Here is a 23,215-nt window from a genome sequence, read left to right as displayed (position 1 = left end):
CCTTTCATCGAAATAGCTTCCTTAGAGCATAATTTATGGGTCAAGCTTCCATCCTGGTGTGAGGTCCCTGATTTCACTGAACTTATGCTAAAGATGGATTTGGCAAATGAATCTTTAAGCCTCCAGCATAATAAATGATAGATTATGATTAATATTTGAACAAGTTTTTGCTTATATTATATCTTAGTTCATCAAAATCTATAAAAGAAGAATTTTTTTACATGTATCTTTTACTGTCAATGAGCTTCAAACTTGTGTTTTGTTTTTTATTTAGCAGATTTTCTGGTTCTATTGGTAAATAATTGGATACTTTTGATTCTTAGGTCTGAATCGATTGCTCAGTAATGGCTCCTATGAAGCTGCATTTCCTCTTCATGAGGTATTTTTCTCAGATTTTTTCTTTTTGAACAGACATTTCCCACAAAATGAATACTTAATTGTGTAATAATTTTTTCTCAATCTTATTAATGTTATTACTCTCTTTCACATTTTGCATCTGCCTTTGACATCCCTTCCATTCAGTAATGCTTTTTTTTTCCTGCAAAAAGAGATGAGTAAGGAGAGTTGTTCTGGATCTGTTCTGTAAATAGTATTTGGGTTTGATAAATCAGTATATTTTCAGAGGGTAAAAATACCATGCTGTTGTTTTCTCTTTGAGATTCTCCAATTTATAGCCTTTGACTTGGAACACCATTGATGATAAATTTCTTAAGAAGAATAATCTCAAATCTGAAGTCAGAGGAAATTGTGCATTTAAAGTCATATTTAGCTTTTGTTGCACAAGTATGGAGTTTGAATAAAATGTATTTTAGGGAAGTTACAGAAGTAAGAATTCAATAAGAACACATGGGGCAGAAAACCACAGACACCTGCTCTACGAGTGCTGGGCTTCCTGGGGAGTGTGGTATAAATACCAACCGCTGGACCTCGTGAGGTAAGTCTCCTGCTTTTAGTATGTCACATTATAGGTGCTTTGAGCATTGGTTATCTCTCTTCTGACAAAACCATGAAAAGCTCAGTTAATTCATACGGTTTTTAAAAACTGATCCTGAGGTCATGGGAATCCATTTCATTCATGGTGTCACTACATTCAAAGAAGTAGCTGTAGAAGAGCTTGTAGAAGGACCTGAAAGTGAAGGAAGTTTCATTCTAGAGTTTCCTGACACCATAACTTCTAATGAAGGATTTTCAGAATGTTTAAGAGAGAAAAAAAGGAAGAGAGAAATCTGTGGAGGCTGGATAGACTTGGTTGCATGTCTAGCCACTGGAGGAGTTGTTCTTCCTCCTCAAAGCATGACTTTGGTGAAAAACAGGCTCTCATCAACTAGATCTTCTTTTTATCCAAAAAGCAACCACAGAAGGAGCCCTGGATGAAGTTTAATGATGCTTACAGCTGGCATGAAGCAGAGCTCACAGTCACTCAGTGTGCTACTGTGCTCAGCAGCACTTGTAATGGGTGAAAGTCTCTCCTGTACCACCTCCCTTAAACTCAGCCCAGCCACATCACCGCAGTCTGAATTTGTATTCATCTTGGAAGTAGCCTGAAAAGAAGAGAATCAAGAAAGCTGAGACATGACTCCAAATTCTTATAGCTCTTTTAAATAATGTTTTCAAATAGCCTTACATGTGCTAATAGAGGATTACATATTTTTTATGCATATAGAGAGAGCCAGAACCTTTACTGATCATGTTGGCAGAATTATTATTGGGTATTAATGGGCTTTTTTCTACTTGAAGAGAGGAAAATGAAGCTACAAGGGTCTATTAATAAAGTCTTAAGATGTATTGGGATCACTGAAGATATTGATACATTAGGTATTGGGAAGGGTCATACAGAGCATGCAATTGGTCCAACAGATTAATTTCCCCTTTTATAAGTTCTGTAACTGATAGAAACCTTTGCTTTTATTGATTCTCAAAATTTGTAGAAGGTGACCCTGGAGACAGGCAGTGTTATTGATTAAGGCCATATAAAACTTATCCATCTCATAAAACAGGATGTGTTCAATTTCCATGGAGAAAAGTTCACAGAGAAATACAATGAAAAAATTTCACTAAGTCATGTAATTTTTAAAATGCTTTAGAAAACAAAGTAACATGTTTGTACCACATAATTTAACCCTGGACGCTTCTTATTTCTTTTTTAATATACTGGCCTGGACAGAAATATGGAATTTTTCTCAAATTACACTATGGAAATTGCTGATTTACTGAGGAGCCAACAGTTGTACTGAAGTTTTTTATTTTTAATTTCCAAGTATACAATAAGATATTAATGTCACAGTATAAACAACTTATCTCTATAATGTTATTAATCATTTGTCCATGGTGGTCAAGGCTACTGTTCTTCATCAACATGTCTTGTTTGTGAAAGTGCTGTTGAGCCAATATCTGGGTTTTGGTTTAATCTAGTTTACAAATATGGACCATCAGGCATCTGGAAGGTTTTTTAAGTATGAGAATAAATGGTAACAGAATGAGCAATGTTAGACACATGATTGTTCTGAACCTTGCTAGCAGTCTTTTTGAGTAGTCTGGGTTTGATGTCTAAGATTTTGTAAGATGTTTTAGCTTTTTATCAGACAGTGACATACACAGATTTTTCTACAGCTGTTACACAAAGAAAAAAAGGAATCAAAATAGCAGACCCTGTAGCTGAGGTCATGGGTGTCCTGTGGTGGTTCAGAGTAGGTATTTACCCGAGGAGGTGGGGGGCGGGGGGAGATGTGAGGGTCCCTGAGCATTTGCAGCAGCATGAGTCTTGGTAGCCATTGAGCTCTGCAGGGTTCAAAGCTTCAGCCCCAGCCCAGCCTGCCATTTGCTGCCTGGAGCTCACCCATGGCTGCAATGAATTCACTGAAGGAGGGATGACAGGAAAGGGGAGGAATGCCTTTTTATTCTCACTTCACAGATGCTAGATCCCTCACATTTTCATAGCTCCTGCCAAACCTTTCCTGTCTACTGCCACTCTCAGCAGTTCACGTGCCTAGTGAACTGGAGATTTTTCCTTGAAGAGCTGACAACACCAGCAAGACCTGTTGTTCATTTCACTCAGAAGTATCTCAGCATGCATACTTTAAAATGAAGCTTTTTTAGTAGCAGTTCTGCACCATGAGCAACTCTGTAATTTTTTTTCCCAGTCCAAGAGCTATGTGGGGTGTGCTTGAAGGGAGTAGTGTTGCCATCTGTACAAAAGGAGTGGATGGATGTTAATGCTTCCACATACATCTGGCCAGAACTTTCTGCTGCTAGCTGACATTCCCCTTTACTATATGCTTTAGAAAGGCTAAGGAGTAAATTAGATGTAGATAATATAAATATCTTATTAATAGATATGATATTACCACCTTAAAGTCAAGTTGCCACAATGGTAAGTGAAATTGTTCATACTTTGGTACTTGTTTATTTTTTAACTTAGCTGTTAAAATGAGGTCTTACATCTCCAGTTCTGTCAATTTGGTGCTTCCCAGATTTCATTTAATCTCATCAGCTGGCTGTTATGGAGATACTAGTCACTAGAAATAAAAGGGGAAAAGTAATTTGAGGGGAATTTCATGATTCTGCTTTCACTCTGCTTTGAAACACGTGGCAGTATGAAGGTGCAGACCTGGCACAATTGCAAAGGCACTCTTACTAATCAACAGATGTGGTACCATGATTTTAATTACACTTCTGTTGGAATTCACTATCCCTAGTTACTTTACAAGAATAATTTAACATCCTTAGAGTTGGTAACAATTGGAAAGAGGCAGGACTTAGTATATTTATATGCTCTGGGACCATGTAAATCAATGAAAACAGTTGCAGTGGTTCCTGGGGGCTTTGGATCACCTCCTTCATGCTTCTATGCATAGCTGCTTCCCTCTAGGTTGTGCACAAATTGCTCCTGCTGCTGCTTGTGCATGTTGTTTACAGGACGAAAAGGGAGGGAGAAAACTATATTTATAAAGTGATTGTAAAGCTACCTAAATGAACCTGAAAGCAAAAGTAATGCCTGAGTAACTTGCGTTCTACTGCATGTTTACATTAAATGACTTGCTTGCAAGCTGACAACTCCCTTTCAATCTCCTGTCAAGCCTTCCTTCCCACCCCATTGCTCCTGATGTAAGAGGACAAATTCATGTGTTCAAAACACCTATTGGAAAGCTCTAGCTCCCTCACAACTTGTTTCTGTGATGTAGAAAGTTCTATATAGGATTTTGTTTTGACCTGCAAAAGGATTCATGAAGAGAGATAGGTTCTTGGCTTGAGTCCAAACCTGTCTGTATTCTAGCTTCTTTCTAGGCATCCTGAAGGCAAAAGATTATATAATGAAGGTCATTAAACACAGAATAGTCCTATATCACATTTTTTTCGGTCTGAAATCAGGCTCTGTAGCTTAATACTTTTCAAAAATGTGCCTTATTGATAAATACTGAGATTGAAATCTTGACTCAGTTAAGTCAGTGATAGTTCTACCATTACAATGGGGTGAAGGGAGAGACAATTCACCATTAAGTGAATGTAGGTTATATTGGAGGGCTAGTATACATTCTAGCATAAAATTGAGAAGCTGAAATTATTTTTTTTATTATTATTCTAATAGTGCAGCATATATGAGGGTAGGAGAGATGGATTATTCTGTTAGGTGCTTTGGGTTTTTTTTATGTCTCTGCTTTTTAGGTTAGTTGTGGAGGAAATTTTCTGTTGGAGAACCATAAAACACACAAAACATTTTTTTCTATTCTTATTAACAATCTGAAAAATTGGATGGTAATAAGTTAGAAAAGTTAACAAAAATGCCAGTGTTATCAATGCTGGAAAATTTCAAATAGGCCTTCATTGAGCAGAGTGATAACAGATGAAATTTAGGTATAAGTAATGCACAGTGATGCGCCCTAGAAAAACAATCCCTGGAATTCTTCATGTACATTACTGAGTTCTGGCTAAAATGCCAGCATGCAGCTAAAGAACTGCCATCACTATGGAGAGCTATATGAAATTTAACCCAATTATGGATTGGAATAAATGTGGAACTGCTCTGAATATGGGACCTAGGAAGGTCTCCAGAGACCTTGTTACTGCCATAGGGGTTTTTTTATAGCATTCAGCCTAGCGGTATCTGAGCAGAAACTTACCAAAAAAAATATGCTAACTACGAGGCCAGAAGAAATGAAATATTGACTTGATCCTGATGCAAATTGCAGCAGTACAGCCTGTGGAATACCAGCTATGAAGCAAAAGGCAGTAGTGGAAGATTGAGGCTGTTTGTCCGTATTTAAACCAATACCTATCAAAGTAATGTCAACATCCTGCACTTATCTTTAAAACCAGGCTCGCTAATGGCCTCAGATGCCTTTTCCTTACATTGCAGAGATTTGGGTCGCTCCCCATCATGTCCATCCTTCTTTGTGCACACATTGAACCTTGCTTGGCTCGTCATCTAGGATGAAGCTGTTCAATGTCTAGACCAAAAAAGAGTACTATGATTTGCAGCATCAGATAGAAAGGCTCAACAGGATAGGAGATGAAGTTTGTCATGAATGTTTGTCAGCTAGGGGGGTGGAATGAGCGAGCGTTCATCCTTGAATGTAGGGAATTAAATAAAAAAAAAAATCTTGATGAATGTTAGGTTTACTTCACTACTTTGAACTATGTCCATGGTGAAAAATAGGTCATAAATATTCAGTGGAAGTAAGCTCAAAATGTAAGTTGCCTTTTCAGTGGAGCAGGCACAGCTTGACATCCTAGGTGTCAGGAAAATAATTAGGCCAAAGGTCTCACTAGCACACTTAAGTCAGGGCTCAAAAAGCACTTTCTAGTCTTTTTACAACCAGACCTGCTGCCCTTGTCAGAACTGAATATGTTATCGTTAGTTTACCACCTCTTTAGCCTGTAAATTTGAGTCTCTGTTGAATGACAGAAGACTAAAAACAACATGAAAATACTTGACTTCTCATACAGAGCTGGTAAAATGCAATGATAATAATCGGTGTAGGTCAGTATCACTCAGCAAAGCATGAGCTCAGCCCAGACAGATATTGCTCACACTGGAAATTTTTTATATCCATTTGAAAACTGATGATTTTGTCCATTCCAGACCAAGTGTTTCCTTCTCTTCTCCACTGCCTCTAACCCTAGAGCCCATCATGGGTCTTTTCCTCCTCACTGTGAAAGCTTGACCAAAGATGTTTTCTGGTAACATAATGGAGCCAGTAGTGCTGGCTCACTGCAGTCTTTGTCTCTGGACAGATCAGAAGTTGCGTCATTAGCATAAAAGTGGATTTTCATCAGCAGCTATTCTCAAATTCAGTTGATATGCAAGTTTAAGTTGTCTGCAATGTCTCTGAAGTGCAAGAATATCATCTTGCCTCATTCTTTAAAACTAATCTTGCAAATAATCTCCTAAAGTCTTCTTTGTAATCATGATAATTGTATATTGATTTGTAAAGCATCCTAATCTGATCATCAGCCTACTGTGCACAAGACCATCAAACACAGGACAATGCATGAGCCTGCTCCTATGCTGATGAGTTCAGCAGGTTTTTTGTGTGCTTGATGAATTCTTTAACACATAAATAAAGGTTTCATTGTGTTTGGGAGGAAGAAAAATGCTAAGGAATATGTAGCAAATAAGAGCTTCCTGGCCACTTTGCTGTTAGTTTTTAAGCAATATAGCTATCAAATTAGGATTAATTCAGACTACTTTCCTCAAATCAGTGCAAAATGATACATAAAGTTATTTGTTGGACTTCCCTTGCACTCTACTTTCCACCTGTGGTAGAATCATTAAATTAGTTTTCCAGGAACTGAGCTAAGAAAAGAAATAATCAAATGAAAATAAACTGGATTGGAGAATAACCTCTTGTTAATTAATTTCTTAGAAATAATCTGGGCCCAAATAATTGTTGCTGGTATACAAGCTTCAGGGATGAAACCGATTTCAACACAATTATTTGGAAAGTACAGTTACACAGCCAAAAGACAAAGCAAGCCATCAATTTCCCAGATACAAAGAACTAGCTTTTAAAAATAAACTGTGTTTCCTTTCTGAGGTATCCACTCATCTCACTCTAAAATGTGATTAGTGAATTTTTAAATTAGTTTGTTAAGTTCATTCATGAGTCAGGTCCCTCAGTGTGGATTTAGAAGCATAGTTGCAGACTTTTTCTTCTCTCTAATCTACTCTTCAGATATGATAGAAATATTTATTTTCTATTAACAAGCAAAATTAAGCAAATTTATTCTAATTAGCAGGTAACTTCGCTGTGTTGTGTTTTAAAACAGACGGTACTTTGGTGAGAAAATTGGGCTGTACTTTGCCTGGTTAGGCTGGTACACGGGGATGCTCTTCCCAGCTGCTTTCATTGGATTGTTTGTCTTTTTGTATGGAGTCACCACTTTGAACCACTGCCAAGTCAGGTAACGTGGGTACTTTTATAAGGGAAACTACAGCTGTGGGTTATTATGAATAATTTAAGAGATCTTCATATGAATTGTTAATTACTTCATTTTGAACTATTGCATGCTCAGGAAAAGACCGTGCTTGGTTCTCATAAGGTACCCAGTATCGAGCTTCCCTTGTTTTGTGCTCCTGAATTAGGATGAGAGGCAAATGTTTCTCGCCCAGCTTCAGCTGCTGATGGTGCTGGCAACTCAGTATAAAGTAGGGAAAAAGTAGGGCTCCTTCATTACTGTTGTAACAGGCCAGCAGAAGAGTGTGGAATTTTCACTGTCTTCAGGGCCTTTCCCAAAGATCTACAACAGGAAGGCATTCTCAGATGAAGAACCCCTTGCACCTTCTACTGAGTGCTGCATCTCTACGTTCTTGCACACTTAAGACAAGTCACAAGAATAAGTCAAACTTAACTTTATCTGCAATCATCCTCACCTTCCTCCTACCGAAGGTCACTTGTGACTCAAGGAGAAGCTGGAAATGGTAAAGAGATACTGTTAGGCTGGCCCTGAAGAACTGTCCTCTGCAGTTATGGCTGTAAACTCTGAAGTCTTAGACAGTCAACAAATATTAATTTTAGACATGCAGTTATGAGCATCTTGTCTTCAGTTACAGAGCAGTATTGTTCAATAAGTAACTGAATATTAGTGAAACTTACCAATCAATTTTAAGACTGATTGTTGTGCATCAAACTATTAATTTTTATCTTTTCTATTTTTCCAGTAAAGAAGTCTGCCAAGCTACAGATATCATAATGTGTCCTATATGTGATAAATACTGTCCCTTCATGAGGCTATCAGACAGCTGTGTTTATGCCAAGGTATGTTTCAAACTATGCAAATAGAAATGCTTTCCTGGTAAAAGCATTAATTTTGCCTTTTGCAGTTGGCTTTAGTGAGCCTGGATAGATAAAATCTTGGAAGGTCAGATCAAGTTCAACCAATATTAACGTTCATTGTCTTTTACCAAGACTTAGTTTGGGTTGTAAAACACTTGAATGCAATTTGCACTTAAAGATTCAGCAGTCCCAGAGGTCACGACCTAGGTGCATGTGCTACAGTGTCCTTGGCGTCAGCCTTTATCTTACGATCCATCCTTTGTACATGGCTCCATAAAATGAATGCTTTGAGTCTGAAATGATGCTCACACCTGGTGTTGGCAAGGGTCAGTCCCAGGCCAGGCTGGCAAATAGTCCTCTATTGGCAAGTGCATTTCACACATCAAGGGAAGGATCCTCAGTATTGTCAGGCCAGCTGCACTCACAATCACATTAATGTCATTAGGTGAAAATAGAAAATAACACCTTATTGTCACAAATTGATCACACTATTAATATATCCCTCAGGTAACCCACCTTTTTGACAATGGAGCTACTGTCTTTTTTGCTGTTTTCATGGCGGTGTGGGGTAAGTTTTTGGTTTGATATTAATTGCACAATCTTTTCCTTAAAGATTGTGATGCAACGTAGGCCTTTGTAATTTCCAGCACACTTTTTTTTAGACACTGAGAAAAACAATATAGGCTTGGTTCTTTTCTGTTTCTGCAAAAAGAAGATGGAAGTGGTTGAAATCAGGTTTTTATGTGATAATAATTTTAATTAAAACAAAAACATGAATACAGTATGTAGTGTCTATGTAGATATTTATATTCTGGGGGGTTTTGTAATTGTTTTTCAATCTGTTGGCACTGAGGTCTTTTCTCTGTTACTGTTCAGGGATTCTCTTAGCTAAGGCAGCTCAGTTCAGTGTCTGTACTAAAATGAATTAATGTATTGTTTTTCCCACCTTGAAGAAAGTCTGTAAAGCTTAAATACATGTAAGCTGGTTTTAATTGAAGCAAAACTGATGAAAAAAATGGAAGATTTAGTTGAATGACAAATTGATCCGAGAGTGGTCTAACTGTTGCCATGGAGGCTGAATTTTGCCAATAGGACAATTCTATTTCTGGCTCAACTATTTTTCCTACTGTGGTCTTGTAGGCAGAATTGAAGACAAGAGGAAACAATAATTTCTGACAGCACAAGAAGTCTTTCAAACATGCCCTGAGCATGCCCAGGCTCTTAGCTGCTACCATGCCGTTCTGAGAGAAGGTTAACACCTTTAGAAAATGGCTCACTGAGGTGCCTCAAAAATGTCATCCATCTCAGAGCCCCGGGTGCTTGATCTATCCTGATTTAGCCATTGTTCTCCTCTTCTTACACATCTCCAACAACTTTGGAAAGGTGTCCAAGTAATTCTTATAATCTCTGTTTTAAACTGCAAATGCCTTTACTGAGCCACAAGAGATATCCAGGAGGCAAAATTGGAGCCATCAGGACAACATAAATTAGCCTACCAGTCTGTCTCAGTTCCTTCCTCCAAAAGTATGGTTTTGTCTTAGTTAAGTAATTAAATTAGGTCAAATACCAATCAAGCCTATTCATGCCATTTCATGTAATGTTGATGATATTAAAATATCACAAATTACGTTAAGGAAAAAATCCACAGATTGTACAGATTTTATGTTTCTCCTTGGTATTTCAGCTTTGTTTTAGAACTGCACCAGAGCTGAGAATCACCAAAAATTTCTAAGCCTTAAAGATTTTTTTATATGTTTACTCAGCTTTTCCAAACTCTTTCTCTATGTGCTCACTGAAATTGAGAATTTTCAAGACAGTTTGGAGGCAGGGACTTCATCTCAGCTAGGAAAATTTATGTGTTAACATTGTTGAACATTTATGTCACTGTTCCTAACTGCTGGTGAGCATGTCTTTGGAGTGCAGCTTTTTGCACCGGTGCTTTTGTTCCTCCTTAAGAGTAACACTGCTTTCAGGCAACAGCTGTGCTCACAGCACTGCACCAGGGCTGTAGGAAAAGCAGTCCCTCATTCAGGTAACCATGCCTGGTCCCACCTTGTGGTTGCTGAGCATGCCTGCCTCCAAAATGTAGGTCCTCTCACTTTCCTGTCCCTAGTTGACAGGAGCTGCACCTCACTTTGGTTAGCCTCTCCTTCCTTCCCCTCCTTCAGCATCATTGTCAGATTACCAGACCAAATTCCCTCTGGGGATATCCCCCTCCCAGCCTGCCAGGACTGGAAAATGCACCATCCATGCATCTCCATCACCTCATCCCACAGAAAGATAAATGCTGCCCTCTGGATGATTTGGCTAGTGGAGAAGAGAGTACAGGACAGTGGCTGGGGTGAGAGCTTTCCCCACCACCTTTGTTGGTTTACACTGTGCTTGTGAGCTTGCCGCCAAGAGGGATGTAGGAGCTGCAACAGGAATGAGGTTGTGAGTGTGGGTTAATGGTTTGGGGAATGGAGCAATCCTATGACTTCACCCAAACTGTAGTTTCTTAAATAAGACTTTGCTCAGACAACAGTGAGACTGTGGAGATATTCTCCATACAGTTAGGGATAAAGCAGCATTAGAACAAGGAAAGCCAAGCTTTCCCAGCAATTTTCTGGTACTATATTTATGAGTTGGCTTACTGCCTGTCTTAAATGGATTTTCAGTCTGCAGTAGGTCTATTGGCAGCTGCAGGCATTACCATCATCTCAGTAAATCGTAAGGGAAGAGAAGAAACAGTGATAGCAGTTTGATTGTGGAAATGTTTTTTCTGTCAGCATTTAACAACTGGCAAGTGCATGACAAATTGGCTGTGAAAAGTTCAGCCTTCTAGATGATCCAGTTTGACAGACACTAGCATATAAAATAATGATGGCAGTGCTTTTAAAAAAGGAGAATGAAAACAAAAAAAAGACAGGTAGAATTCTGTAACTTCTTTAGCCTGAACTTAGCCACTGTCTTATTATCTGAAGTACCTTCTTCACTGTCTTTAGATCCAGTAGTGAACTCCTGTCTTGAGGGAGAAGCCTCAATCACTTGCTTAGGGTTTTCAAAACCAGGTATGGTCAGGTTGGGCTTTCCATGAAGAGGTGATCTGTATGGTTGTTTCCTCCTTTTACTGAAGACATCTTTAATTGATGGACATAGCAGGTTGCTCAGTTTTTAAATAGAAATAAAATGCTTCTCCAAATGATGAGCAAACTGCAGTGGCCAGGCTAGGGAGCGGAATTATGACAACAGATATCAGTATGGGCTGCTTGATTTGTGGAACAGCAATGACCCTGTCTGTAGGACTCTGAAGCAGAGACCCATCTTTTATAATGCTTCACTGTGGGATATGTGGGTCCCATCAAAGTAAGGTTGGAATTGTCAAGTGCACCAGGAGATACTGGAATAGAAACGCACTTTTCTTCAAAAAGTATATTGACCCACCACCTCACTTACTGTATTTTTGCCCAGTTTGAGAAAAAATCCATGTAAGAAGTAAAAGTAATTGATACAATCGGAAAAAAAAAAAAAAAGATACTTGCTAAGGTATACCCAGAAGTCATAAGACTTAAGATAACTTTCATTTTAAACTGATGCTGGAAAGGACAGAAGATAGTCTCCCTTCGGTACACTGAAGTAATTCACTGGTAGTTTGTGTAACCTTTTCTGTATTGGAGCTTCTGTTGAAATGAAAAGCCCTTTCAAAAGGATTGAAGCTATGAATCTCTGTGGTTTATAGGAAACAGTAAGTCCCTATAAACACTAATATTTTTTTTATTGGTAAACAGATTGTTGTTGATGCTCACTGAGATGTCATCATCTCAGAAGCTGGAAAAGAATTTTTCCTTTTGAGAATCTCTAGTCTTGATGATATTTTCCAGATGTTCAAAGCTTTCAAAAAGAGGCTAGCAGTAGAACTTTTTGTCTTTCTGTGCTAGAGGGAAACACACTTTGCCCTTTATGCATGCCTTGACATATGTCAAGCCTGATGAAAAGATAGATCCCATTTCTAGGAAAAACTCCTCTCTTTTCACTGTCTGAATTGAATTCTTACCAAAGACAGAAAATGAGAGAAAGATGTTCATTCTAAATAAATGTTGACATTTAAATGCAGAAAAAAGTCATTCTCAGAAAAAATCTAGGTGAATTTGATAATCAGTTGACTCCCAGCATGTTGCTGTAAAAGCAGATGGAATTGTAGCTTTTGCTTTTCCAATTCAAGTACTGGGGAAAACTAGTGCAAAGATGTCACTGTCTAGATGTTTCCTGAAGCTCTGTAGCAAAGTTCTGTAACTGTCCAACAGGAGAGTCCAGCTATTTATAATTTCTAATGCTTTGATAGAGACAAGGTGGGCTGATGGTAGTTTCTCTTGTCTCTGCATATCTTTGGGGGGCTAAGTCACACAAGAAAAGTCCTTTTCAAAATTTCTTCTCGTCTGCCAAGCAGCATGTTCCCTTTGATAAAGGAAGTAGCTTTAGAACACTTGCTGAAAGGCAAAGTTGGGAGGGTAAAAATGTCTGGCATGAAGAATTTAACACTTTTTTCAACCAATAAGAAATGCCAACATAAAACTTTTTTTCTAAATATATCAGTTAGTCTAATAAAAGAGATTGCTTTTCTACAAACCTTACCTCTAGCATAAAACATTCACATTGATCTGCTCTCTGAGGAGACAGAATTTAAGGAGGTTCTTCAGCAATATTCCTGGTATATAGCATGTATACAGAAGTCAGTATCGTAGAATCATATCATAGAATCATATACTGGTTTGGGTTGGAAGGGACCTTAAAGACCATCTAGTCCAACCCCCCTGCCTTGGGGAGGGACAGCTTCCACTAGACCAGGTTGCTCAAAGTCCTGTCCAACCTGGCCTTGAACACTTCCAGGGAGGGGCCAGCCACAACTTCTCTGGGCAACCTGTTCCACCCTCACAGTAAAGAATTTCTTCCTCATATCTAATCTAAATCTACCCTCTTCCAGTTCAAGACCATTACCCCTCATCCTATCACTACATTCCCTGGATAAAGAGTCCCTCACCATCATTTCTGTAGGCCCCTTTTAAGTACTGAAAGACCACTATAAGGTCTCCCTGGAGCCTTCTCTTCTCCAGGCTGAACAACTCCAACTCTCTCAGCCTGTCCTCATAAGGGAGGCGCTCCATCTGCCTGGTCATCTTCATAACCCTCCTCTGGACCTGCTTGAGCCTGTCCATGTCCTTCTTATGTTGGAGGCCCCAGACCTGAATGCAGTACTCCAGATGGGATCTCACAAGAATAGAGTAGAGTAGAGGGGGAGCATCCCCTCCCTCGACCTGCTGGCCACACTTCTCTTGATGCAGCCCAGGATACAGTTGGCTTTCTGGGCTGCAAGCATACATTGCTGGCTCATAGTCAGTTTTCCATCCACTAATACCCCCAAGTTCTTCTCTACAGGGCTGTTCTCAATCTACTCATCTCCCATCCTGTATTTGCACTTGGGATTGCCCCAACCCATGTGCAGGACCTTGTACTTGGCCTTGTTGAACTTCATGAGGTTTGCACAGGCCCACCTCTCAAGACTGTCAAGGTCCCTCTGGATGGCATCCCTTCCCTCCAGCGTGTTGATCACACCACACGGGTTGGTGTCATCAGCAAACTTGCTGAGGATGCACTCAATGCCACTGTTCATGTTGCCAACAAAGTTTTTAAACAGCATTGGTTCCAATACCAACCCCTTAGGAATGCCACTTGTCACTGCTCTCCACTTGGATGTTGAGCCATTGACTGCAACTCTTTGAGTGCAACCATCCAGCCAATTCCTTATCCAGAGAGTGGTCCATCTGTCAAATCCATGTCTCTCCAATTTAGAGACAAGGATGTCATGTGGGACAGTGTAAAATGCTTTGCACAAGTCTAGGTAGATGACCTCAGTTGCTCTTCCCTTATCCACCAATGCTGTAACCCCATCGTAGAAGGCCACCAAATTTGTCAGGCATGATTTGCCCTCGGTGAAGCCATGTTGGCTATCATCAGTCACCTTATTTTCCATGTGCTCTAGTGTCATTTCCAGGAGGATCTGCTCCATGATGGATGTATTAAATGGTGGTCTGAAATACAACAGGGAAAGGATTTCTGAGAGAAGGTCAAGATTAAGCTATTTGCTGTGAGAAGCCATTTGCGTTACTAAATAAGATCACAACTTGTTTCAAAAGCATCTGAGGAAACGATATTAAGACAACTGTTTGTACAAGTGGTTGTTGAGGACTGAGCTGCAAGGTTGAGCTCTGAAGCAGGGCAAGCATAGTATAGAAAAAGCTAGCAAAAGGCTTGGGAGTTAAGGCCAATGAGAAATTCAGAATTTCAAGCAGGCGTTTTGGAGAATTGTCAGCATCTGGTTTAAACATACCAATTGGAAAATGAGAGAACAATAAGTACAACTGTGTCCTGTTAAGCTGTCAAAGTCAGAAAAGAATGCTGAAGTGTGATATAGGGTATTAGTGATTACTTGACTAGAAAAGAAGCAGAGAAATTTCAAAATGAAGTACTTTTTAGAAGATCTCAGTAGTACAGTGAATCAATCAAAGATGGTTATAGCACATTTTAAAGTATCTAGTAAGGAAAAGTGCATACTGACCTGGATAGAGGGAGAAAAGCGTTAACACAATAAAAGCTAAAACATCACTGTGCAGATCTTCCTATTTGCTACTTAATGATTTGAAAATAGTTTTCTAAAGAAGCTTTGGGAACTACACATACTTACTCTGACAGGTGCTAAATATACTAAATATAATATGTACGGATTCCTCACTCCAGGTGTGTGAAAAACAAGAAAGTAAAGAAGTACAGTTCAGCACAGACATATCTGAGAGGTTCATGCCTGCGGACTCATACACCCACTCAGGTCATGCTTCCAGATGCTTTTTGGAATGGAAACAGAGTAATCAATCAGGCTTGCTTCTTCCAGGTCTCCAAAAAGTGCAGGGCTACTTGTTTAGCCTGTACAAAATAATTCAATATTAGCTGATAGGAGAGAAACAACTCCACCAGAAGTCAAGTCAAGGAATGAACAATGTGGTGGTTCAGCAGCAGTGGAGCCTCATTAGCATTTAGTAGTTTTGCTGATCCCAACCAATCATACTGCATTTATTACAAAAAGTCATAGAAACATTAAACTCAGGAGACTGAATTGACTTTTTTTATTGGATTAAATTAAAGCAGCTGGTTACTTGATGTAACATAACTCCAGCTTTCAGAGAAAGGATGACATGATATGTGAAAATGCCTTCAAACCAAATAGCTGCCTCCTCAAATACACTTTTGATATCTTACCTTATCTGCTCACAGTGTTCATTTTCTAAGCATATTTTAGCTGCATTGGCTAATACATTAAAATATAATAATTCTTACTGGCTAAAAATTCACTTTCACCAAACTGATGCCAGTGCTGTAACCATAAACAGGTTCAGTATTAATCTCCAGAATACAAGCATATTATTTGATGACTGAGTGCTTCCTTGATTGTTCTTTCCATCACAAAATGAAAGCAGTCATGTACAGGCATATTATACTATCTTGAACTCTGTCGATAACTGCTGTACAGCACAGAATGTTTAACTGTCAGATAACTGGTTAATGCCATACTGTCAGATAATATGGTTAATGCCATACCACATACACACACACTCATGTAGTGTCAAAGAAATGGTCTGGATTAGAAAGGTGTAAGGCAAAAGTTCCAATTTCCTCAGTAGTACATTTGCACATGCACTGGAATGTGCTTCCTCTGGGTTCTGGTTTCTGTGTGTTGTAAATGGCTTTCCAAGAGGGAAAGTTACTGCTTTATCTACAATAGCCCCAAGAAATCTTTAGCTTCATCAGAAATCTGCTATATCTAGTAATGATGACTCACAAGAACAATTTTATTCTTTGAGAGTCCTCCCTTTGTTGGTCAGAAATTAAACATTCTCATTTAGCACTAAATGAAATCTCTAAAGCCTCAAGCATACATGAAGCAAGCAAAGTAATCCTTAGAAAGCAATGCTTTTTGAAAGCAGTTTTGATCATCAGCATGATTTGCTGTTCAAAGGAACCCATTTATGCAAAGCAATGAAAATAATGTAACAGCTTCATTCAACAGTTCTGTAATAGTTGTTAACATTTTCTTGACTTAAAAACAATTTTTTTTTTTTTTCTATTTGCTCCAGCAACTGTTTTTCTGGAGTTTTGGAAAAGACGGCGAGCAGTGATTGCTTATGACTGGGACTTGATAGACTGGGAAGAAGAAGAGGTTTGTATAAAAAGATGTACTCCTTAATCTTTAATACAAAAATATTTGGTTAAAGATGTAAGTATGTTTTTCTTTTGGATTTATTTTCAATTCATTCGTTAAATCTTCATAAACTAGTAAATAAGCATTTTTCTCCTCAGATATTTCCTCTGGAGTGCAAAGAAACTTTCCCCAGGCCAAACTGTCCTCTCTTTTCACACCTTTGTAAATCTGAATTAATTTCAACATATCAGTGGCTGTCGTTGTGGGAGATCAAAGGAAAAAAAATGCATTTTGGGGAAAACAAACAAATTTTTCTTTTGAATCCAAGGAAATTCTTGACAGCCCAGGGTACCATGAATTTTGTCAGATGAGCTTTTATCCATTCTTTTAGATAGCCACTAAGAATATTGATGGAGAGAAAGCCTTGTGAGGCTTGTACCAGCTTCTGAATGTTCAGGTGCTGGTTACCTAAGTATACAGTGCTGCGGAGAGACTGAGGGAGATGAACCAACAAAAAGGACTTATTTCATCCCCTGTTGGTAGAGGAAATCCCATTAGGGAGGAAGCTAAACAGCAAAAAATAGCCTTAACCTTTTTCTGTGGCGGTTACCAGAAAGACACAGCATGCTTTTGGGACTGAGAGTTGAGATCTAAGTGGAATTAGAAGCTTTTTGATGCAGGAGAAAAGCAAGATTCAGTGGGTATGACAGAAAAAGTGCTGCTTGAGTGGGATTTGGACATACAGGTGTCCACGGAGTTTGCTTTCCTTCCTCTCCAGAGACTGTCCTGAAGCTCTTGGAGGGACTGTAAAAGGCTGCTACAGTGGTCTCAGTGCAGCTGAACTTCTATATTGCTGCCTCTGTGGAGGAATTTCTTTTTCATTAATCTTGCCAGCAGAAAAACAGACTTCTGAGCTATGGGATTTTTGTATCTATGGGACAATGTAGTTCAATGATGCCATGAAATAGTACAGTTGCTCATTTGCTGGTAGGATTTTTTTAAAATGCTAAAAGGCTAAGAAAATAATCCAAGAACATAAAATGTAATAACTTACACAACTGGAAACTGGTTTCTTTATAGCAACAGGAACATCATTAATTGTGCACATATGCTGTCACTTCTTGGTGATACTTCAGGACTGTTGTCACATATTTAGAAAATACTCTGATGCTGATTTAACTCTCCTGAGATTAGCAGCCTGCTCTGGGCAATGCTGATGACTCACAGAGAGACCACACTAAAATAGTCCTGCCTGAGGTTCAGATATTGGTCAGGATTGACCTGCAGTGATCATGTCCCCTCATGGCTAGTTGCAAAAAAGCCACTACTTGCTTCTGACAGCTAAGGTAAAAGATGGATGTACCAAACTGCAATTTCCAAGTCAGGATTATAGCTCAGTGTCCCCTGAATAAGGAGCCTTTAACAAAATACACAAACAAGTACAATATGACTCCCTTTTTATGTTTTTTTCCCAGGAGGCCTGGTCTTGCAGGTGTTTATAGTTCAGGATGTTACATATCTGCAACTTTCAAAGTTTAACCTACCTGGATTTGGGATTATGCTGATTTATAAAGCCTTCCACATGAATCTTCTATTACCAGTTTATCTGCAAATATTGAATTTCCTGGCAAAGTTGTCCTTAAGTGATGCTTTGCTTTTTGTTTTTCTTCTTTCCGTGTAATAATACCAAGTGATTTCTGGCTGCTGTGGTAATGCTTGGAGGAGTCTTTTGCTCAAGTGTGAGCACAACAGCTCCATGTCCATTTAACCTCTTCATGCACATCCCCAAACTCCACTTACAGCCTTGCTGCTATTGCTGCCAGTGCATGTCCTCTTGCAGAGCCTGGAGGAAAGCATTCCCATGGAAGATTTGCTCTCTGCTTTCTGAGCTTTTTTGAAAGAGCATTACCATGCCTATGCAATTAAGCCTTTAGCTGGAATAAACCTTGAAATGACAGAAAAGAGTAGAGTTGCTAGATTTTTCCTCTTCCAGTCAGAAAGCCTGAAAGAGCTTCTGGTAGTTGAAACTGTCCTCAGAAATACAATGTGTTTATTTTATGATGCCTATCAAATAACATTATTTTTTATAAGAGATGCTTATATTCTATTGGCAGATTATTTCAGTCTGGCCTGCAAGATGACATATGCATGTCAGTAATTTTTAGGGGATACCTGCTCCCTGCTGATGGTCAGCTGATCTTTTATTCTCACACCAGGCTTTTTCCAATGAGCTCTGTCAACAAGATCTCAGTCAGGTGCCCTGGGGCAGTGGTGAGTGTACCTGCTCCAGAGCTATTCGTTGCACCTTCTTTCAGTTCTAGAGGGAGTTTTATAAGTCTCTGCAGCAGGCGGTAGCACTCTTTTCAGAAGCAGTGTGCCAGACGGTACCTTTCTCTCTCAAATTAGAGGTTAAAGATGCCAATAAGAACTCAACTGGCTGCTTCTCAAAGATTTATGTGACCAGTCATCACAGCGTCAGTATCTCAGCATTTGAGGCATCAGTTCCCAAGAGTGGGAGCTGATTGCCTCCCAGAGGTGTCTTCTCTGAAGATGCTATAGCTGCCAGTTCCCGTACCTACTGCACAACTCAAGCATGTTCTTGCTTTAAGGTCAGCTCTATGGACCACTGCCTCCTCTTCTTGAGTATCAAATGCTGCACTTTTCCACTGGTACTGGGGTTCTTTGCAGGACTTTGCCCCTGAGACAGTCACAGTTTGAAAGAAGGTGTCCCAGGTGAAAAAGTGTTGAGACTATTTCCTTGTTCTGTGGTTCAGAGTCCACTTCTTCACTTTGCCATTGCCATCCACTGCAAGCAGGATGACCTGCAGACCACGGGCTTTGAAATACACTTACTTCTGGGGGTGCTATCATTGTCCCAATGGTCAAGATTCAGGTTTTCAATCTTTTACAAATCCCTTTTCTACATCTGGGCTATAGAGGACAATATATCATTGGACTAGAAAGGATAGGACTCCTGCAAGAATTCACCTTTTGAAGGACTCAGAAACCTCCTGAAATAAAAGGATATATTTCACAAAGAAATTTAGAGTAGCTCTTCTAGTACAGAAAGATCTGGCCTAAGGCAGTGCACCTTAATCCACATTTGATACTCCACAAATCAGTGTGGTTTCTCCTGTGAGTAAAGAATTTGAATGATCCATGTTTAAGAAGCAGGAACAAAGGAGAGTGGTCTGTTCTGTGTAAATTGAAAAAGACACATCCTGTGGAGTTTGTTTGTGAAGTTGTACATGTCAGTGAGATGTCAGTGAGAATTTTGTCTCCATAAGGTGAAAATTTTACTCCTAAAGCTACTGCTTTCTAATAAAATCATTGCTAACTAAATTTCCTCTCTACATTCCATTCAGTTATCACTGGGCAAAATCAGCCAATTTCTTTTATTAGCTATTTCAAAGAAATCAATTAAAGAGTTCTAATTACCGTTTTAAGTCACAAGCTTTGATAATGAAGATTGTTATTTTTATTAACATTATCTGCCATGTCTAGCTTTTGCTTGATTTAATTTTCATTGTCAAATTGAAAAATAAGGTTTTGCTACAGAGGGAAATTTATTAATTCCTACCAACAATAGATTGAAAAAAACCCATGTTTATAAGGCTTCTTATCACTTCATTATCACTTTTCTGTTCTAAATGAAGTGACAAAGAAATGAAAGAATGAAGATGATGGGGAGGACAACTAAATTTGTTCAGATATGCAACCTTGTTAATTCCTCACCATTTTAGATTTTCACCTAAGGAAGGCATACAGCAGCCCCTGCAGTGTCCAGGTCCCCCAGCGTGGGGACATGGGCTGAATGTGTTCTGGTTCTTTCGACCCTGCATATCTAGATATTATTTTCTTGTAAATAAGGTGCAGAGTGGGAGACATGGAGAGTAATTGAGTCTTGTCTGGGTGTGCAACAAGAAGCCAACTGTGCACAGTTCCTGGCACTCCCAGCTGAAATATGGCTTCTGTTGCTATTTACAGCATACTTTTTTCTTTTTCTTTGGTGTCACTTTATATTGTTAACCTCAGCCAGATACAGTACTGTTCACTTCCTGCCCCAAGCTGTGCTCAGCATTGTTGGGTGTCTTTAAACAGGTATGGTAAGGTTCATGCCAGGGTTTCAGTTTTGTGTGGAGAGGTATCTGTAAAAATAACATTTTTATTATCCAAATTGACTGGAAATCGTAGAAGATACCTAGATTCCTGGACAGATGGATATGATAAGGACTTCCTTATAGTGCAGATTGTAAAAGATAATCAAACCTTGGCTTAGAGAGAGCTGCAGAGAAGAAAGGGTTTCCTGTATATGACTCAGTAAGTCAGCTGGCAGAGCCCTTGCACAATCTACAGGGTGCAATTCTCAAGAGCCCTGCTTCAATGCTATTACACTCTGTTCTTTTGCATGTCCCTGGGCATACAGGAATACTACTTGCTAAATTATGGTCTGCACAGCAGCCTTCGGCCCTGATATGGCAGGAACAGCTTGAGCAAGGTAGAATAAGAGCAAGGTGTTACGCTGCCTCCACAGAAACATGTTTAGCCTTTGTATATAGTTAATGTAGGCCTGGTTCCCTCAAGCATGTAATTATTTACACAGGTGTTGCAGCTGAGCATACATGCCTCAGAATTTTTTAATACCACATTACCAGGTTGCTGCTTGAATTTGGAAATTAACTGTATTGAGAAAGTGCCTTCAAAATTTGAGAGAATGAGAATAAGACATGACTTTTTTTTACCCAGGGGAATGTTATCAAAATGATGGGTCCAAAGAGTTGTGGTGAATGGAGTTAAATCCAGTTGGTGGCTGGTCATGAGTGGTGTCCCCCAGGGCTCGGTTTTGGGGCCACTCCTGTTTCACATCTTTATTGATGATCTAGATGAGGGGATCAAGTACACCCTCAGTAAGTTTGCAGAGTTGGTGGGAGTGTTGATCTGCTCGAGGGTAGGGAGGCTCTGCAGAGAGACCTGGACAGGCTGGGGCAATGGACTAAGGCCAACTGCATGAGTTTCAATAAGGCCAAATGCCGGGTGCTGCACTTTGGCCACAACAACCCCCAGCAGCGCTACAGGCTTGGGGAGGAGTGGCTGGAGAGCTGCCAGTCAGAGAGGGACCTGGGGGTGTTGATTGACAGCCAGCTGAACAGGAGCCAGCAGTGTGCCCAGGTGGCCAAGAAGGCCAATGGTATCCTGGCTTGTATCAGAAATAGCGTGGCCAGCAGGGACAGGGAAGTGATCTTACCCCTGTACTCGGCACTGGTGAGGCCGCACCTCGATTACTGTGTTCAGTTTTGGGCCCCTCACTACAAAAAGGACATTGAATTACTCGAGCGTGTCCAGAGAAGGGCAACGAAGCTGGTGTAGGGTCTGGAGCACATGTCGTACGAGGAGCGGCTGAGGGAACTGGGGTTGTTTAGTCTGGAGAAGAGGAGGCTGAGGGGAGACCTCATCGCCCTCTACAGCTACCTGAAAGGAGATTGCAGAGAGCTGGGGATGAGTCTCTTTAACCAAGTAACAAGCGATAACACAAGAGGTAATGTCCTCAAATTGCACCAGGGAAGGTTTAGACTAGATATTAGGAAGTATTTCTTTACAGAAGGGGTTGTTAGGTGTTGGAATGGGCTGCCCAGGGCAGTGGTGGAGTCCCCATCCCTGGAGGTGTTTAAGAGTCGGGTTGACATAGTGCTTAGGGATATGGTGTAGTTGGGAACTGTCAGTGTTAGGTTAATGGTTGGACTGGATGATCTTCAAGGTCTTTTCCAACCTAGATGATTCTGTGATCCTGTGATTATGTGATGTAGAATTTTAGGATATCTTTTTTATTCACATTCTAAAGACTTGTATGAGTAGTTAACATTCACCTATTTCATTGCAGTCATTTAAGGTTCAGGTATTTACAACTTTCAGTCAGTCAAAGTTCAATTAAATGCAGGTGAAGGGTTAGAAGTGAAATTGGTAAGCTGAGTTCTTGGCTGTTACAAAGAAATGCACAGCAGAGCCCTGGTGGAAATGCTGCACAGACAGTCCATAGCTGCCTTTGTGCTCCCTTATAACCAGCTGTACCATGGGCCAGTTCTCCAGTATTCATCAGAGCATTGTAAAACTTGATCTAATGTATACAGACTGCCAGCAGCTGTGGGAGTCCATCTTCGCAGCCTGGTGCTGTCTCTCATCTCTGACAGAATCTCCGCTGTCAGACTAGGGTGAGGTGGCATAGGCCACACAGCTGTTGGTGAACCTCCTGGGTGGCAGGGCAGTGGGGTAGCCCTACTGCAGCTGAAAACCGTCATACCTGAAATCAGTCTTACCTGAACTAAGGGTGAACCCTGTCTTCTGACAAGGCTGTAAACAGATGTAACCAAGTCTCTCCCCAAGAAATCCCCAGGTTTCATTTCAGAAGAGTGTTTTTATGGCAAGCAGGACTTGACATTTCTGCTGCTGAAATCTGTTCCTGCTAATAATATTGTCCAAGTTAGGAAGGAATTAAGCAATATTAGATGGCATGGCTTCTTCTTCAAATGCTGAGAAATTTTTGCTGATAGTGGGAAGATAACCAATTACCTAGCAAAGAGCAATTGGGTTTGAAAAGAGGAATTGTTTGGGGGTTTTTTCCTTCTTTTTGCTTTGTTGTAGAATTCCAGTATCAATAGGATAATATCAGGCTGGAAGACTCTGTGGTATCAACCTTAAAATTATTTGACTTACAGCCATA

At 39.8% G+C, this 23,215-nt stretch overlaps 1 protein-coding gene across 5 annotated transcripts in view; it reads left to right on the top strand.

Moving 5' to 3' along the window:
* The window catches only part of ANO4 (anoctamin 4), a 221,530-nt gene that overhangs the window by 163,827 nt on the left and 34,488 nt on the right, over positions 1-23,215 (top strand). For all 5 annotated transcript variants that reach the window (XM_074826959.1, XM_074826958.1, XM_074826957.1 and 2 more), the window contains 6 exons: positions 324-379; positions 813-934; positions 7,267-7,401; positions 8,159-8,255; positions 8,781-8,841; positions 16,436-16,518. In XM_074826959.1, coding sequence (XP_074683060.1) covers positions 324-379; positions 813-934; positions 7,267-7,401; positions 8,159-8,255; positions 8,781-8,841; positions 16,436-16,518 — 554 coding nt within the window. The remainder of the gene's footprint in view (positions 1-323; positions 380-812; positions 935-7,266; positions 7,402-8,158; positions 8,256-8,780; positions 8,842-16,435; positions 16,519-23,215) is intronic.

Source organism: Strix aluco, chromosome 5 (assembly GCF_031877795.1).
Source record: "Strix aluco isolate bStrAlu1 chromosome 5, bStrAlu1.hap1, whole genome shotgun sequence".
Classification (NCBI taxonomy): domain Eukaryota; kingdom Metazoa; phylum Chordata; class Aves; order Strigiformes; family Strigidae; genus Strix; species Strix aluco.
The sequence above is the reverse complement of the archived record's forward strand: the minus strand, read 5'-3'. Positions and strand labels throughout refer to the sequence as shown.